Here is a 19571-nt window from a genome sequence, read left to right on the forward strand (position 1 = left end):
TAATGAACCTTTGTGGTTCCCTTCATGTTACACACTTAGAACATGTGCACACACACAGGAGATTCTGTGTGTGTTTGCAAACAGCAGCAACACGATGGTGATGGTAACATTAAAAGTTAAACATCTGGGAAACATCATCCATCAGCTTTGAAGAACGTCCACACACTCTGATAGCTTTAAAACTGGTTGCAGCAGGTTGACTCGTGGTGTCAAACTGCTGCACCGAGTGGAGCCACACAGCATAGACTGGAAGGCCAAACATGTCACTGTTGGTTTAGAGCAGGGGTGTCCAAACTTTTTTCACTGAGGGCCACATGCATAAAAATATAGAAGGGGCTGGGACACATACTAGAAATTAGGTATATAGCCTTAACTTTAGTGTATTAAAGTTAGAAAAATCAATTAAAAGTGGGCAAATATGTTAAATTGTTGAATATAATTAAAAACAAAACTGCCTTCATCACAGCTTTCTTAACTGATTTATTCAGAAAAAGCTCATTCTCAGAACAGCAGCCTCAGATTTAGACAGAAGATTTACAGTACAGAGAAAAAACAATGAAGTGGAAAATGGAACGGGTAAATTTCAAGCTTGTTATTTAAGTTATTAGGGTTAGCAACACACCTATTAACGTTGGTTTGAAACGGTTATCAACATTAACAGACTGAACTGGACTTAATAACAGGAGTGCATATAATTTTAGTAAATTATTCTGGTGAATATCAGCTACGCTGGGTATGTAAATTGGGCCATCCAGCTGCGGTTCTGATCCGACGCCACTCGTGCCAAAAATCCGGACAAATTCACTTGATCAAGGAGCAAATCTTCATCAGATGAGATCAGCTGACTTTGCGTGTGCAGTGTGTGCGCTGTGCACAGCGGTGTGTACTCTGTGCGTTGACAAGAAAAACGCATATAATAAAGTGGTGCGCAAAAGCAGGGTAGCGACAGAATTGATGCGCATTATTGATATTTGTTGCACATGCATGCTAACACACGGGTACTGTGGAATACATTTTACTCACCTAAAGTGGGAACGGCATTGCACTCAGTGGGAGCAGTGATGCTGCGCTTTGGATAGAAGGATGGCTGGCAGGTCTGGAGTAAACTTAGTGGTTGAGATGCGGCGCCGCGGCTTAGCCAGCGCACATCTGAGTGGTAGAGTAGATCCCCATACTCAGCATCCACATCAGAGAGGAAAGCCTGAAATTCTCTGTGGTACAGTCCTCTTACACGAATTATATTGACAGTTTTCACAACTGTGTTCATTACATCTCCGAGATTGACTGTCTTGGCACAAAGAACTTCTTGGTGAACTATACAGTGCATTTTAACCGCCTCTCCTCCAGTCTCTTTCACCTTGGCGCACATCATAGACGCCATTCCTTTGTGTGCACCTGCCATAGCTGGAGCCCCGTCTGTGGTAATTCCACACAGCTTGTCCCATTGAAGTCCCATTTTGTCAATTGAGTCTGACACAGCTTCAAAAATATCCATACCCGTTGTTGTGCCTTTTAGACTTTTAAGATCGAGCAGCTCCTCTGTAACTCCGAAATTGTCGTCCACTCCCCGCAAAAAAATTAGCAGCTGTGCGGTGTCTGTGGCATCAGTGCTCTCATCGCATGCGATGGAGTAAAAATCAAAAGCACAAGCTTTATCAGACAGTTGCAGTTTAATGTTGGCTGACAAGTCTTCAATGCGTCGCACAATTGTATTTCTGGACATGCTAACGTTGTTGAACTCCTGCACTTTTTCCGGGCACATAGTTTCGGCGACTTTAACGAGACAGTGTTTTATTAAGTCTCCATCTGAAAAAGGCTTGCCATGTCTTGCGATGAGTTGGGTGACCTCATACCCTTTCCTGGACTTTTTGAGCACGAAAAAAATACTGTTGCTGACCCTGCAGGTTAGCTTTACTTTCTGCTCTCGCTCAGCACCAGTGTAGGATGCATAGGCCCGATGTTTTGTCTCATAATGACGTCGTATGTTATACTCTTTCATAACTGCCACAGTTTCAGTGCAGATCAAACAGACACACTTCCCCTGAAATTCTTTGAAGAAATACTCACTCTCCCACCGTGTCTGAAATTTTCTGCACTCACTCTCTACCTTTCGCTTCTTTGGTTCTGCCATGTTGAGTAATTTGGGATAAATTTCTTCTCTGATTAGTGTCTTTTTTGCTGGAGCAACTGCCTTGAAGGCCCTTGATCAACAGTAGCTCCCCCTGGTGTTAAAATGGAGAAGTGCAATACACTCAGACAAAAGTTGAAGTGTGGGCCATATTCTATTCTATTTAAAAGAATTCTTGCGGGCCAATTAAAAATGGACCGCGGGCCGTAGTTTGGACACCCCTGGTTTAGAGCTTTTTGACAGTTGCAGAGGATGATTACAACACACGTTTTAACACAACAAATCTTCTCAGAGCTGTGGAATATCAAATCATCCATCTGTGCTCAGTACAGCTGAGCCTCTCTTGAGTCTGTGACCTGATTGATCTGAAGTGAACAGCGACTCTTTACAGTGTGGGAGAGTTTGGTTTGTCTGACTGAATATATTTAATATTAATGTTAAGCCCAGTTAATGTTTGTGAAGTGTAGAATTGTGCTTTAGCAGCCATATTTTTAATGACCTCACTGAGTAATTTATCAAGCCAAACAGTCTGCAGTTACTCAGTATGGACACATTATGAAACAACTGAGTGAGATCTGAGAACATAAGTTTACATGTGCAGACCGACAGCTGATGCTAACAGTAAAGTCTGAAGAGTCAAAGTGCTTCAGTGCGTTTCAGTCAGATCTTAATTCTAATTCAGTTTGTGGTCAGTCAAGGTGGAAGCTGAGATCCTCACGTCGTTAAAGACCCTGATGTCTTTAACGACGTCCTGAGGTGGAGGACGTTTAGCGGTCCACCTGAGACATCACGATCCACCTGTTAAACATGAATTCATGAGTGACTAAAACCACTCAGACCACCAGCTGTTTGAAAGATGATGCAAACACGAGAATCTTTTTTATGTTGGCCACCAAAATCTGTTCTGTTGAATATAAAAGTCGACTTCATGTTCTTCTGTTCTGCAGGTTCTTGTCAGCAGAGGAAAGGTTCTACTGCAAGTTCTGCAGACGAGCCACTCAATTCACTTGCCTGAAACCTTTACACCTGTTCACCGGCTGTAAAGGTGTGTGTGTGTGTGTGTGTACACTGTATTCTGTAAATATTTATCTGCAGCCTCAGAGGACAGCTTTGTGAAACTCGCTCAGATTTTGGTTAAGTTTACCACACGACAATCAGCAGCTTTCCAAACGTTTCTGATGCGATGACTCTTTTTGTTACGGCACTGAAGTTTATTCGCTGCCTTTAGTGTTTAGAGTTCGTCTCCTTTTGTGTTTTGTTTGTATTTTCTCCTCACATGCTGGTGTCCTTTTAGACACAAAGCTGAGCTGTCCTCTGGAAGCTGCATATCAACACCAGAATAAGCAAACTGTTTGAGGACGAGTTGATAAAACTTAAAAGGACCAGATAAAACAAAAGTTTCAGAGATCATATTGATCCTATCAGATCCATACAGAACAGTATATATAGTTTTATAAACTGTATATAACATAACATTTATTTATTATATAACATTTTAACCAAGTTGTGCCTTTTAAACAAGTGCAACAGCTGAAAGTTGAAGCAGTGAGGGTTGACACCATGAACGTTTAGCATTAGCAATGTGAATAAGCTGTTGACAGGTGACTGAATTCAGTCCTGAATCATGAAGATTTTAATATTCAAAGATTTTTTGGATGTGAGAGTTTTAAACATAAAGATTCCAGCCAAAGAAAAAAATGGAGACAAAATCAGACATGAAGGTGCTGACTCGGCTAACTCAGGACGTCACTTAACTTATTCTTGTTGGCAATATTTTTTATTGCTCAAGAGTGAATGTTTTACCAAAAGAACTTTATATATGCACTGAAGACGGGTCAGTTTGCATCACATTTCGTACACCATTACCTGCCTTCTGTGGTGTCGTTTCATGTTTCCTGACTGTCAGTGTGAAAGTCTGGTACTCATCCTGTCCGCACTACAAACAGTTTGTACATGTGGTGTACGAGTACGACAAGATCAAGACGTGTGTGTGTTTGTCCGTCTTATTTATTTGTTGTTCTCAGTTTATTTGTACTGACAGATTTCATACTGCACTGTGATTGGTCAGCTGACTTTGCCAAGTCGTGTTTGGCACATGTGGTGACAGCATTTCATCTGTGTGTTATTACAAATGAATTAATAAACACATGCAGTGGTTGGATGTATTAGTGGAGGTGATGAGAGAGAGCACAGGATTGTAGTGGACAACTTTGTCACTTGGAGCAGGAGAAACCACCTACAGCTCCATGTGACAAAGACCAAGGAACTGGTGGTGGACCTGAGGAGGACGAAGGCTCCAGTGACCCTGATCAACATCAGAGGGGCCACTGTGGAGGTGGTGGAAGAGTACAAGTGCTTAGGGGTGTACTTGGACCACAAACTGGACTGGTGCAAGAACGTGGACTCTGTTTACAGAAAGGGTCACTGAGGTCCTTCAACATCTGCAGGACGATGCTGAGGATGTTCTATGAGTCGGTGGTGTCCAGTGCCATCACAAATGCTGCTGTCTGCTGGGGCAGCTGCCTGAGGGTGAGGGACACCAACAGACTCATTAAGAAGGCCAACATGTTGTGGGAGAGGAACTGGACTCTCTGACGGTGGTGTCTGAGAGGATGTTGTCCAAAATAAGGATGATACTGGACTTTCCTTCCCACCCTGTCCACAATGTGCTGATCAGCTACAAGAGATTGTTCAGTCAGGGACTCTGACTCTTAAATAAATGCACTTAACATACCTTAGTTTAACTAACTTAAAAATAAGAATTCACAAAATGGCATTACAAACATGTTTTTTATTTCAGTATCTGTAAACAATAATAATCAACATGCTGTTCACTTGTAAACTTGTTTGGAAAGAGATCATCAAAGGTCGAGTTTCTAATAAAAAGGATAATAAAAAAGGATGAATAAAAAGGTCAGTGTATCTCTTTAGCACCCCTCACTATTATACAAGCACCACTTAGTATTATTCATTTTCACACAAGCGTCCTTTAGTGTATTTTATTCTTTATTCTATTTTTTATACACAGTATTTCGTGTCGTAGTGTGTTTTACTGTATTCAAATATACTGGACTGCTATGACAACCTAATTTCCCCTTGGGGATAAATAAAGTCCACTACCTATCTATCTATACTTAGTTTTCAGTGAGGTTTACCAAATTTGACCTCTATCAAAAAAAAATACATATACTATAATCTGAATAGTAGTACTTTATTCTTGTATCTTGTATCTCTTGTATCTTGTACTTGGCCATATGGCGATTTTTGTTAATACTGTGATGAATTGTTCAGCCTTCGTCCAAACCCTTCTGTTAGCAGAGAACCAGGCCAGTCAGTGACCAGAGGAGAGAAAACCGGGAATAAATGATGCTAACACCAGTTAGAGGCAAATCCTTCCTTGTAGTTTGGCGATTGCTTCAGATTCCTGCTAAGTTATGCCTATGCCTAATTTCCTCAATATTATGTGTTTGTGAAAGAGACTGAGTGTATGAGTGTGCATATATGTGTGTGTGTGTGTGTGAGAGAGAGAGAGGGAGAGAGAGAGAGAGAGAGAGACAAACAAAGTGTATGTCAGTGAGTGAAAATCAGTATGTGATGTATGAGTGAGACTTAAAAGTGAGAATGAGCATGAGTGAGGTGTGCTGACTGGTCTGGGTATAAGCTAACAGAAGGTCCTTGATTCACAATGGACACTTTCCTGAACGTCTCACAGCAACAACCAGACTTGGCAACATTTAGTCTGTAAACGTTTAAAACCTGAATAAAACCTGATAATTAAAACTGGATTATTACATAGAACTGTACTTGTACATACACCTTCAAAGCAGCAAAATGTAAGTCAGCTCTTTAACAACTTTGATATATTCAACATTTGCTGCAGAAGCGCACTACACTCTAATACTAAACATCATATACTGTTGTCCGAGGTACAACAACATCTTCTGGATGAACTCAAACGTGTTCTTCATACCTTTGGGGTAATCCAGATGGGGTGCACACATTGAGCCGAACAGAACACAAAGAGCTTGAGAGGTTGTGGGAATCTCATCCATGACAACGTTTCCTTCAAGGATGATTGCAGTGCTGTTAATCAGTGGTGGGGTGAGAACCCCAACAGGCACCTGTGTGAGGTCACATGCAGAGTCTGAATCCTGCATTAAAAATAAAAGAACACAAATAAATTAAGGTAGTTATAGTGTGTTCACTCTTATGATGCACAACATCACACAGAAGAAACAAGCACTCTGGAATACTGTCTTAGAGAGCTCAAAAAAAAAAAGGCTATACAACTTCATCTGGCAAGCTCAGACTTGGCTCAAACTTCGAATGCATTGAAAATCATATAAAACATAGATGTGTTGTTGCAATTTAGTGATATAACCTTCTAAACCCAATTCTATGTCAGGCAGAAATTGAAATGAAACATCTTCACCATAGACTAAGATGGAAAATTACTTTCCTTCAGCATCACATGTGAGGCATCAAATTTGTTTGTAACTCTCAACTGATTAAAAATATGTCACTTGTTTAAAGTTGTGAAATCCTAACTTAAATATGTTTGGTTTGCAAAGTATGATTACAGGCTATAATAACTAACTTGACCTCAGTTTTGGGGAATTGTACTATTGGCTAAACCTGAGGTCTGATGAGGTCCTAAAATGTGCACTGTGTGATGGTCAATCATTATCATCATAAATGTACTTACTGAGCAGCTGAGGAAGAATTCGCTGGAATTTTCTCCAAGATACAGGGGCAGACATTGCAGGACAGCAGTGCGTGCTGTGGTGATGTCATTGGTCTCATGGAAAAGACGAGAAAAAACAACAAGCAGAAGACTACATGAAAGCAAACTTAATTGGAAAAAAAAATTCTGTGGATATGTGTGCTCAAGTTACAAAGCTGAATTCTACAGAATTACTTGTACTGTAGCAGCAGGTGTAGGCCTAGCTGAGGTCTGCAAGCACACAACCATAAGGTGGGAATGATGAAGAATCTGAAACAACACTTACTTGTGAGGAGACGATCGAGCGACTGGCACCAAACAGTTGTCTATATTCTATAAAACAACAGCAAAAAACATCTGTCACATTTATCATCATTTCTTTAACAAAGATTTTTAATGTAATAATTTTGCAATGGTGACTATGACACAAAAATAAACATGAAATAAAAATTACTAAAAGTGACAACACCGTCTCTGAAGGATTTTGGTCCAGTCTACTGAGGAAGCTTCTTATCAGTGAAGCAGCAGTGAGGGAGGAGGTGCAGTGGGACGAACAGCTGCTCCTGCTGCTGAGGTGGTCTGGCTGGGTGGACCGTTACCTGGTACCCTGGTGGTCAATACAGTCTTGGTGACTGAGGGTACCTCTTTAACTACTGCCACCAACTTCACAGTCACAGACACCACCTAAGGTAGGCTATATGGATAAAAAAATAAAAATAAAAAATATATTAAATCAGTGCAATTTTAACAGTCATGTGTTACCACATTCTCATGTCCTTCATATCTAAGCAAGATTAAATGATGAACTGGATAATATTGTTTCAATAATGTTTCCAGGTGAGTGTATTAAAACAGACAGCAGTGTCTATGAAAACACCTTATTCAGACAAAATGTATTACTTAAAGATAAGCATCACTAATTAATCTGACCTGCACTTTGAATGTCTAAATGAAAGCAGTACCCACCTTGTCTCCTATTTACGGTCTGATACCACCTGCATGAGACCTGAGGTCTGTGCCAGGCGTCAGCATTCATCAAAATACTGTAGTTATAAATAAGTGTAAAAATGATTGAGTGTAATGTACGGTTGTGACGGCTATGATAACATGATATTTTAGAAACGTACGACGGCAGCGCTCGACTTCCGTGCTCATCGCGGCTCCAGTGGCCGGCGAAGTCCGTGGATCGGCCCGCATTTCCCTTTCTCTACTGGGTCAGTTATGACCGCTGTGTGGAGCAGCGGACGTGTACTGATCCCGAGAAGAAGTCACCGTCTGGACTGACCTTAGCTAACGTTTACGTCCCAGCACAAGCATGACTGCACCCTGACACACTTGTAAGTTCTGCCGCCTGGAACTGAAGCGCGGAGCCGCCGCCGCCGCCGTCCATAGCCTGCTAAGCTAACTGGCTAACTCATACAGCTAAATTAGCAGCTCGTCGTAATCCAGCAGCTAACAGACAGGAACCGGCGGAGACATGATAAATATGAACACTACACCGGGGCTCGGTCCAGACAGAGTCAGAGCACTTTTAATCGGATTCGCTCATGCTGAACTGCTGCTAACGTCGGCTCTGTGAACCCGCACAGACACACACAAGCTAACATGCCAACAGGAAGTCAGAGATGTGGACTTTCTTCGAACAACTCTCATTCCAAACATTAAATTATATTGACAAGATTACAAACAAAAGCTTTAGCCTTACCGAAATCAACGTTGGGGTCGGCCTTCGGTGGGAGCACCGGGGCCAGGGGCACGACTTTGACCTCTTGCGTTTGAACGAGTTTGGCGGTAGATGCGCGCTAACCGGAAATGGACATGCGCATTGGGGTGCACAGCTCTGTAACTTAAGTCTCATACCACAAACCACGCTACGCTACACACTCAGGAAAAACAAGTTCGTGTAACGTAACGTAACAAGTATGAGGGTAAAAAGTGCAGAAAAGTCGATGAGAGAAAATAAACTTAAAAAACTAGTATGAATTAAGTTAAATGCCCTTTTCATCTTAAGTCAAGACATTGTTTGCATTTACAGTGTAGTATATTTTACTTTATATTTTTTTTCTATTTGTTACTGTCTTTTCATTTTCATTTTTTTGGTCGGAAAAATGGCAAATTGCAATGCCCGTAAGATCGTGAATAAAAACCAAGTCATTAAAAGTCATTTGTTTGTATTTGATGAGTCACACAGACACAACTATCAAACTGCTGATTTCTGATGTGTTTTAAGCGGAATGGGATGTAATTATAAAACAAGATTATTTTATTTATTCTTTATTTTCATCTGTATTCACTGACATTCTGATTTTCAATTAATTATGTCGTAACTCAGAATGTGCTCATTTTAACAACTCATTATCAACATTAATAGAGAAAAACAAGAACAACCCACGTTTTCTCTTTAACACTGTAGCCAGGCTGACCAAGAGTCACAGCTCTGTTGAACCTTGTATTCCTGCAGCTCTTAGCAGTGAAGACTTCATGAGTTTCTTCACCAATAAAATCAATAACATTAGAGAAAAAATCAATAAAGATCTTCCCAGAATAGCCAATATAGTGCCATCTCCAGTAATCTCTTTTAATCCTACTCCATCCCTGGACAGGTCCCTGGACAGGTTCCTGCCCATAGACCTCCCCGAGCTGACCTCCAGCATTAACAAATCTAACCCAACTACATGTCTCTTAGACCCCATCCCAACTAAGCTCCTCAAGGACGTCTTTCCCTTGATTAGCGTTTCCCTCTTAGATCAGATAAACTTATCCTTAACAACAGGTTATGTACCACAGGCGTTCAAAACCGCTGTTATTAGACCTTTACTTAAAAAACCTTCACTTGACCCAGACATCTTAGCAAACTATAGGCCGATATCCAACCTCCCGTTCTTATCTAAAATACTCGAAAGAGTGGTTGCAAATCAGTTGATTGATCACCTACACAGGTACAGTCTCTTTGAGATGTTTCAGTCTGGTTTTAGAGCCCATCACAGCACAGAAACAGCACTGGTTAAAGTCACAAATGACCTCCTCATGGCATCAGACCGGGGGCTTGTCTCCATACTTGTTTTGCTAGATCTCAGTGCTGCTTTCGACACTGTAGATCACAGCATTTTATTACACAGATTAGAACATGAGACTAGGATCACAGGGACTGCGCTATGCTGGTTCAAATCATATTTAACAGATAGATTTCACTTTGCTCAAGTTAATAATGTTTCCTCTTCATATATAAGGGTTAGCCTCGGTGTTCCACAAGGTTCAGTGCTTGGGCCGATCCTGTTCACCTTATACATGCTCCCTCTAGGAAATATTATTCAGAAACATGACATAAACTTTCATTGTTATGCTGATGACACTCAGCTGTACTTATCCTTAAAGCCTGAAGAAACAGAGCCGTTAGCCAGACTCCAGGCATGTCTTAAGGACATAAAGGACTGGATGACCTCCAATTTTTTATTATTAAACTCAGACAAAACTGAGATCATTATTCTAGGCCCCAAACACCTTAGAAATAGAATAGCTGATAATATACTCTCTCTGGACGGCATTACTTTGGCCTCCAGTACGACTGCAAGGAACCTCGGCGTTATCTTTGATCAAGACGTGTCATTTATTCATCACATAAAACAGACCTCTAAGACCGCCTTCTTTCACCTCCGTAATATCGCTAAGATTAGGAGCGTCCTCTCTCAGAGTGATGCTGAAAAACTTGTTCATGCTTTTGTTACTTCTAGGCTGGACTACTGCAACTCACTATTGTCAGGATGTCCAAATTATTCTATTAATAACCTGCAGCTGATCCAAAATGCAGCAGCTAGAGTTTTAACAGGAATCAGTAAAAGGGATCATATCTCCCCCATCTTAGCTTCTCTTCACTGGCTTCCGGTAAAATTCAGAATAGACTTTAAAATTCTCCTACTTACATATAAGGCCCTAAATGGACTAGCCCCATCATACCTGCAGGATCTAATAGTCCCATATACTCCCAATAGATCACTCAGATCACAGAGTGCAGGTTTACTTACAGTTCCCAGAATTTATAAAAGTAGAACGGGAGGACGAGCCTTTAGCTATCAGGCACCCCTGCTGTGGAACCAGCTGCCAATCTGGGTTCGACAGGCAGACACCACCTCCACTTTTAAGACTAAACTTAAAACCTTTCTGTTTAGTAAAGCATATAGTTAGCACCAAATAAAGTGTGTAGGGCTGGTAGGCATAGTTTCACTCACCTCATGATATATAGCCACAGGTAGAATAGGTCTGACTAACTGTTAATCTTTAAATCTCTATCATAGCTAAGCTGCTATAGGCCTATGCTGCCGGGGGACACAAACATGATCCACCAAGCAGTTTCCCCTCCTCCTCTTCCTCTTCTATCCTCTCCCCTCGTCAGATTAACATGCAGTTCATTATTTTATGTCACTAACTGTGTGTCCAGTGCTCCTCGTAGTCTTGTGTCTCTCCCTCTCTCTCTCTCTCTCTGTATCTTTCTGCAGGTATCTCTCCATCCAGATCTTCAAGTTGAACTGTAGCCGGCTCTATGACCAACCCAATGTGTATTGTTGACATCTGCCTGTCATTCCTCTATGTACCGACTATGGGCGGGGTGGTTCTCCCTACGGGCCGAAATCGAACTGATATGATAGTGATTCTCAACATCACATAAAAAAAAAAAAGAATACATGAATGTTACAGCAGTTCATTATAATTTTCATTACTATAATTTTCTTATAACTTGTGAAATGTTAAAATCATATTGAGGTGGTAGCAAAAAGTGAAACTAAACAGTTGAGATTTTGTCTTTTTAGTAATGTCATTTCTCATGTTGTTAATTGCTTTCCTGCCTGTACAACATCCACTGCACGTCTGCCCGTCCTGGGTGAGGGATCCCTCCTCTGTTGCTCACCCTGAGGTTTCTTCCATTTTTTCCTGTTAAAGGTTTTTCTGGGAGTTTTTCCTTAGTCGATGTGAGGGTCGAAGGGCAGAGGATGTTGCTGATGTTATGTTAAGCCCTTTGAGACAAACTGCTTGTAAAAATGGGCTATACAAATAAAGTTGACTTGACTTGACTTGACTTAATGCTGAAAATTATTTATTAGTCTAAATGTCTCAGGGAAAATTTAAATTATTTACTTTTCGGACTAATCAGCTGCACATATGATTTAATGTCACTGTAAAAAATAATAATCCAGTAGTAATCGATAGCTCTAACAGAGATTTTTTGTAGTAGTATTACTAAATTCTGCTGACTACTGTTTTACATGTATCGGAGTATTTTTACACTGTGGTATTTTTACTTCAGTACATTTATCTAATGTGGAATGAAGGCAGGATGAACCACAGCTGAGTCAATAAAACATTACTGTTTAATGTTTGTCATTAATGAATGAATCCACAACACAGCAGTTTGTTTAGTGAGTAGGAAAAAAAAAGTGAGTATTTACATCTACTGTGGTACACGTACACACTTCATAGCCATGCTAACACAACAGAGACTTTTATATACAAGAAATACCATCAGAGTAACTCACCATCAGGATTTGTCATCGATGCAAAATACACAAAAGAATAACGAACTTCCGCTCAGCTGCCCTGAAATAACCAGAAGAATCAGACAAAAGGAAATTGTTTGCTGTGGTCTACGCTTAAAAACACTTTTACATCAGAAAGTACAAGACGGTCACAATCTACATGTATACAAGGTTTGCCCCTCATGGTTGTATAAATACACGCTGTCCTCCTTTATGTACACAGGAATCGACCCGTCGCCGGCTTTCCCTTCACATTTCATCCTTTACAGCCGTTACAAAGAAACATACAAACATGTGTGTTCAGTGGTTTTAGTGTCACAGCAACAAATCTGACTGCTTCTGCATGTGTTTAGCAAAAAATTCTTACAGGACACTTTTTTAAATGTAATTTCGCTTCTCCCAGGCAACGATGCAAAGCGCGGAGAAAAAGCCCAGAAGAACAAAAACTTGCATGCTTGAAGAGACAGAAAATAACTCAAACTGGACATCGAATTAAGAAAAAAAATTTGATCGTAACAGGCTTTGCATAGTTTTGTTTTATAAATATATAACCATGAACAATCTGCCGACAATCATGTGAAGGTTTGTATGATTTTGATGTAGTTGTTTTCACTGTGAAAACAACTGAACACAATCCTTGTGTGAAAATTTCACACAACCGCTGAGGACCAAAACTGACAAAATCCAAAGCAACAAAATAAATGACTCAATAAATAATTTGCTATTAATTGTAACAACACAAAATTAAAAATAACTGAAGTAATTATTTTCTACAAACAAATATATTTCATACATATTCTATTAATATTTCTGTTTTAATTTGCTTCTGTATTTATTTACCTTTATGTTAACTCCTCCATTAATTTTACATTTGATTTACTACTTTATTCATTACATTACATTAATACTTTACTAATGTTTTTATTCATGGAGTATTTTTTGTTTAAATTTTTCTATGCACATCAACCTATAAATTAGTAAATGAAGCGGAAATTTATATGGTAAGCTAATAAATTGGGGAATTGATAAGTTAAATAAATCAAAGCAAAGCAAATCAAAACTGAAATTTATGTATAATTTATGTAACATTTCATAAAACATTTTTGGATAATTTAATGATATATTCACTGATTCATTTATTTGCTTATTTGTTTTTTATTCTGGCAGCTCCAGTCCTCCATACTTCTGACAGTTTACGTTCTTTACGTTTGTTCTCACTGTCGCGTCTGGCGGCTGAACTTAAGCCTCAGATGGAAAAATGACATAAAGGACATACAAGAGAAATGACAGCAAGAACCATTCAGCCCACTCAGAATCAAAAGCACCATTTAAAATAGAAATTAAAAATAATAAACCACAGTATGTACTGTGAGCAGATTTAACATCCTGTTTGAAAAAGATTACGATACACGGTCACAGCAGAAACAAACTGCATTTACACGTGGATAAAAATGTCTTAATGTCTTATTAACAAATTAATAGTACGCTGACCTCAAAGCTGCACTCGTGCTTTTAACCCTGCGGGGATTAAAAGCACGCTTCCTGCTTCCCTCTGTGACATCCACACAGTCAGATTACCAACTCAGGGCCAACATACAAAGTAATCCGTATGCCAGTGAATCTGAAAATATCTTGTGATTAAGAGTTTGTTTCCTGTTTGAGCCGAGGAGCCTCTCAGACAGCAAACATGACGTATTTACTCTTTGTGTTTTGTGTCCTTTTCTGGATGAAATTTTACTTTTCTCTTTCCACGGTGGTGAAACATGCGGACAAACGAAAGTGTTTGTCCTGCAACTTTTTCCACAGAACTTTTGACAGCAGGAAAAACATCAGGTGGGACCAGCTGAATTTCCCTTCAGGGATAAATAAAGGAATTCTGATTCTGAATTCTGATTCTGTGGAAAGTAACTGAATACATTTCCTCAAGTACTGGACTTAAGTATAATTTTGAGGTACTTCAGTATTTCCAGTTTCTGCTACTTCTTCTTCTACAATTCAGAGGCAAACATACTTTTCACTCCAATACTTTTAATTTTTTATTTATTTAGTTACTTTGCAGATTTAGTTTAACAACACAAAATATCAACAAATAATTTATAATGAAATTTTATAGATTAAGATAAATTTTATTGAGTCGCAAGGGAAAAAAAATAATCACAAACTCGTAAATGTACATATAACATAATAATGTAAGTGTTTGTGTTTTTAAGTTCTTCTCTGGCGTTCGACGTATCACTGACGTGGACTTTATCTTCAGTTCTTTGTGTTCTCGTGTGCCAAACGCTAGTAAAACGAAGGTTGCATGGACCGACTTGTGTTAAAAATGATCTGTGTGGACGTCTGAGAGGAGTGAAGCTGTGCTTCTCCTGCTGAGTCAAAATGTCTGCTCAGTGGTCCACATTTGGACCTTTTCTGTTTTCACACTGAACATTTCACAGCTGTTAAAAACAGCTGGAAATGAAGGTGAAAAAGTAAAATAAATTATTCAGGACATTTCTGTGAGCTGAAAGGAACCACAGAGACACATGGTGTTATATTTGAAGATGTAAATGTATACATCATAATATATAACAGTTTATAGATGTGAAAAATTCTCAGAAGTGCTGAGTGCTGTAGTTTTTAACAACCGTTTACAGAAAGAAACAATTTCAGCAGCAGATTAATGTACATCTGTTGTTTTGGGATTTATGGAAACATGATGTTGTGTGTGGGATTATAAATAGAATATAACGTAGAACAAAATATCACAATCTCACCAGTCTCATCCTTTGTCATACTATAAATTCAGGACTTTTAGCGTTAAGAGGCTCTTTGTGATGCACATAAATATGACTGAATGTATGCACCGCTCTTACCGTTCACCCTGTGTAAGTGAGAATGTAAACCAGCATCAGGCAGAACAGCAGTTTAACTGAAACACGATGTGGGAGTTGAAAAGGTAACGCAGGTGAGCTAACAGCTGTTCACACCTCAGTTGTTGTACCTTTCAACCCAGAAAAGGAGAGGATGGATCACAAGATGACACACAATCTGAGCTGGTGGCAAAAAGGAAAAAGTTTTTCAGCAAACAAAATACAAAAGTCCTTCACAGTACTTTTACACCAGGATGAAGGTGTAACATCCTCAGTGATCGAAGTGGGTCTTCCTCTCAAACTACAAGTCAGTACACAGAAGGTCTCCAGTGCTTCCAGTAGTTTACCTCACAGTCTGTTTAAGCTGTAACTTCCAATTAATGAAAGTGCATACAAAACAGTTTCCTGAATTTAAAAAATGTACAGTTGTTACAGTTCATTACTTTCATTAAAAAATGGCAAAAGTGTATATTAATATTCTCTAGAAATATCATCCATCTGACACTTCGCACACATTTGCAGGTTCTTCCCTTGAGCACCTCAGCTAAAAAAACCCTTTCAGACTAAAACTCCTTTTCAACATCAAAAGCTTAAATAAAATGACTTGTTGACCCCTGAAATGTGAGGAGCGCACGTCATGTACCATCAAGCAGCTACTAATGGCTCAGGAAGCCATTTATCTTGCATATTTCTACGAGTTTCACCTTCAATCAAAAGTATTAATGATTAAATATAATTTGTATTTTTATACTTCTATATAGTCTATTACTTTTATCTACACTGGTTTTCTTGTTGGGAAATATTATGTTTGTTGTTGTTCCTGCACTTACTCTGCTGAGTAAGATAAATGTATGGAGGAGCAAAACTGCCGACATCAAAAATAAATCAATTAATATGCTATTTCATGCACCAAAATAAATGGCCCTCCATAAATGGAGGAATTAAAGGTACATCTCAACAGTAATTAGTAAATCAAAATGCAGTGGCCAAAATAAATAAATAAATAAATGGCTGTTACAGGTTGTAATGAGATCATTTCATTCAGCCTACCTGCCTGCCCACTCACCTGCACTCTGCCCGTGTCCTTCTTCTGCCACAAAGAAGAGAACACACACGGGCAAGCTCGTCCTGTTTGTTATTTACCTTCATCATGATATTGTTATTGTTATTGGTGTGGCATTACATAGAGTTGTTAAGTTTGTATTTATTAGCCTAAAGAAGCTAGCAGGGCTTGTTGACTGTAGCAAACCCATCATTCAAAGTGAGTTCATATGTTTCAGAGGGGTAACTTTAGGGGAAGAGAGGAAGTGGGATTTTTGCTGGTTTTTACAACTTTATGAATTCCACTTTTAATTTTTAAAATACAATATAAATTTAAATTTTAATAAAATTTTAATTAGCTTCTGCATTGATTTACCTTTGTATTCATTTCCCCGTTATTTACTTTGCCATTTAGCTTTCTATTTATTAATTTTTACATACATTAAAACTCAAATATCCTCTTATGTCACACTTTATACATTAATTAATGCAATTGTTTTTACTATTTTTGGTGCATTTAATGGCAAATTAATTTAGTCATTGAGTCTTTTACTTCCTTATTTATTTTTTATTTTAGCAGGTCCTCTGTATTAAAGTGGAGAATCTCAATGTGTGGTTTTCAGTGAGATCCTTTTTTTTAACCTTTTTTTAACCTCATGTAACAGTTAACAACTGGAACTCCTTTGACAGTTCTGTATAATTCGTATATGTTTTGGTGCTCTGTTGATTTATTAAAGTGCTGCTTGTCGAAACATCTTCAGAGCACAGGGTGTAATAACTATTATTTTATTTAAAATCTTTAACCTTCTGAATGATGTCTGATTCATGTTTTCAATGAAAATAAAATCAATAACATAATAATAACATGAGATACATGTCTGTGCAATTTCAGTCCTGCAGTGACCGAATTTAAAAATATGTATTTGTGGACATCATCATGGTGAGTTTAGTGAAAAAGCTGATGAAACTTTTTTTTTTCTTTTCAGTTTAACCAAACAAATCAAACTCGATGTGCTCATGCATGGATGCAGTGATTTGAGATTTGGTTAAAGGATGTTGAATGCTGACTCTACTGCCTGTGAGAGAGCAGATCATTTCAAAGTTCATCTTCACTAATTAATTTCTTTACTGAACCAGAACAGCTGGGGGATTCTGACAGTTTATCACATCCTCTCTCTTTTTTCTCTCTGCTAGCAAGAGTTTAAATTTTGTTCATCTCAGCTCAACAGGTACCATCATCGCCAGCCGACGTCCTACTCCTCACTGACTCCGTGCTCCCAGGCCACTTTAGCTTGCTCATCCTTAGTTGCTGCGATTATGGGCTGGGAGATTTTGCGGGGCATGGGCCGGGGTGCAGGAGGTGGAGGTGCAGGCTGGGGGTTCAGGAGGTCTTCTTCAGGGATACACCCCTCTCTGGGGTAGGGTTTGGGGGGCAAGGCTGGAGGAGGCTCATGGAGGTGGTAAAGAGGCGGGTGGTGGGGGATGTAGTGTGGATGAAAGAGGTGGTAGTACTGGTGGTGGTGCTGGGGTTGCGGCAGCCCATCCTGTTGCAGTGGCTGTTGTAGAGCTCCGGTGGAGGTCGAACCTGCAGCCTGGAGTTGGATTTGGCCCCCTGCGTGGGCTGGGGTGACACCTCCTGGGGCGGAGTGGCTGCGGCAGGGCGGGGATTTGACTCCTTCCAGGATTTCAGGCTCAGAGATGCTGTACCTGACGGGCTGGTAAGGCGAGTCCAGGTCTTCCTGGTCAGTGGTCCAGGCCTGGCTGCTGGGGACAGACTCCAGGGTGTCTGTGCGACTGGCTGGGGGGTCGGAGGAGGAGGCGGGGCCACCAAAGTTGCTCTCACTGAGGGAGGAAACTCCAGAGCTGGCGCTGCCTGACAAGGTGGAGTTACTGCCATCCAGGATGGACTGTGGACTGGTGGGCGAGGCAGGTATAGGGTGCAGGGGAGACTGAAGAGAGAGAGGAGGGACAGAAGGCAGAGTTAGCACTGACAGTCAGTTCACTGTTCATGTTGACTGATTTATGCCCACATTGCAGCTGTTTAGACCCATCAGCAGCATTTTTCTGGCTCGGGTAGCTTAGTGCCAGGCCGTCATCAGTCTGTTAGCTCAAAGTGAACACAAGCCAACAGGACACTGGAACTGAGCTCTTCACATTAAGCCAAGTCAGGTAATACATGCCTTCCCAGATGCTAAGCAACTACTTGTGATGCCCGTATCTTGACAGACCAGAGGAAACCCTTCAGAGGAAATAGAATCTAACTTTTAGCTAGTAAATATTATACTATTATTATATATTAGTAAATATTTGTACACAGTGCTGATGGAGCTCAGGATTTATCAGGAGGACAGCTGCTTGACTTATGAAACTGGACTGTGTGTGAAACCTTTGGTATGTGTAGAAGAACACAGAACATTAACTAAGATTAGATCCTGACCAATTCCGCACGCTCAGGTGTAAATGTGCACAGCTGCTCTCTTAACGGGAAGACAGTTCACTCTGTCTCATCCACCTGCAACACATCTGCTATCAGCAGAATGTTAATTTTTATGATCCTGCCTGTCCGATTCGTGGATTAATTGATATTATCACCGGTAACTATTGCTTACCCGTTGTTTCACTACCATGGACAGAGAAAGCTTTGTGGTTCGCAGCTTTCTCTGAAAGAGAAAAGCTCTGAAAGAAAAAGCTGCGAACCACGAACAGCTGATTCAACACACCTGCTTCTAATGATTTCGACAGGTACTCGTTCATAAGTTATAATAATATTGTAATAATATTTTGCACTCTGCTACGTTTTTATTTTCTCTCACTGCACAAGACCCCAAGACCCTGCCAGAGAAAAACACAGTACTGAATGGATGCACACTCTTATGTTGTTGTTGTTTAGCCCTACTGATGCATTTACATGGTTAAATCAATAAATTTAAGTCCACAGCCTTGCTCTGACTGTGAGAGGACAGTTTGACAACAGGGAATAACAACAACATGATGGTTTGAAGCCGAGTCAGCCAATAGGAGTGCTAGCTTCATGGCTAGCTGACCTAACTATGGCAGCTAGCTACAGTTAGCAGTTAGCTTACTTTAGCAACAAGTGAATGTAAATAGTCTCATTTAGGAATCAAACTGATGGCAGGGGGGTAAGGAACATGCATAAGGACTGACCACTAAATACAGCTGAGAAGGGACAGAAAACAGAAAACGTACAGATAATGAGGTAACTTAAGAGGTAACTTCAATGAACAGCAGAAAACACTGGAGGGAGACCAGATTCTGGGGAGATTTACATGCTGTAGAGT

The 19571-nt window shown here is 40.0% G+C and overlaps 3 protein-coding genes across 8 annotated transcripts in view; 1 reads left to right on the plus strand and 2 right to left on the minus strand.

Moving 5' to 3' along the window:
- The window catches only part of LOC124057047 (butyrophilin subfamily 1 member A1-like), a 36704-nt gene extending 32415 nt beyond the window's left edge, over positions 1-4289 (plus strand). For all 3 annotated transcript variants that reach the window (XM_046385129.1, XM_046385128.1, XM_046385130.1), the window contains one exon: positions 3076-4289. In XM_046385129.1, coding sequence (XP_046241085.1) covers positions 3076-3143 — 68 coding nt within the window. In that variant the 3' untranslated portion in view covers positions 3144-4289. The remainder of the gene's footprint in view (positions 1-3075) is intronic.
- LOC124057033 (nuclear factor 7, ovary-like) overlaps positions 1-19571 on the minus strand; it is a 546992-nt gene that overhangs the window by 366017 nt on the left and 161404 nt on the right. The window lies entirely within an intron of this gene.
- LOC124057015 (dedicator of cytokinesis protein 3-like) overlaps positions 13923-19571 on the minus strand; it is a 125531-nt gene continuing 119882 nt past the window's right edge. For all 4 annotated transcript variants that reach the window (XM_046385053.1, XM_046385056.1, XM_046385055.1 and 1 more), the window contains one exon: positions 13923-18221. In XM_046385053.1, the coding sequence (XP_046241009.1) occupies positions 17526-18221 (696 nt within the window). In that variant the 3' untranslated portion in view covers positions 13923-17525. The remainder of the gene's footprint in view (positions 18222-19571) is intronic.

Source organism: Scatophagus argus, chromosome 3 (genome assembly GCF_020382885.2).
Source record: "Scatophagus argus isolate fScaArg1 chromosome 3, fScaArg1.pri, whole genome shotgun sequence".
Lineage (NCBI taxonomy): Eukaryota > Metazoa > Chordata > Actinopteri > Scatophagidae > Scatophagus > Scatophagus argus.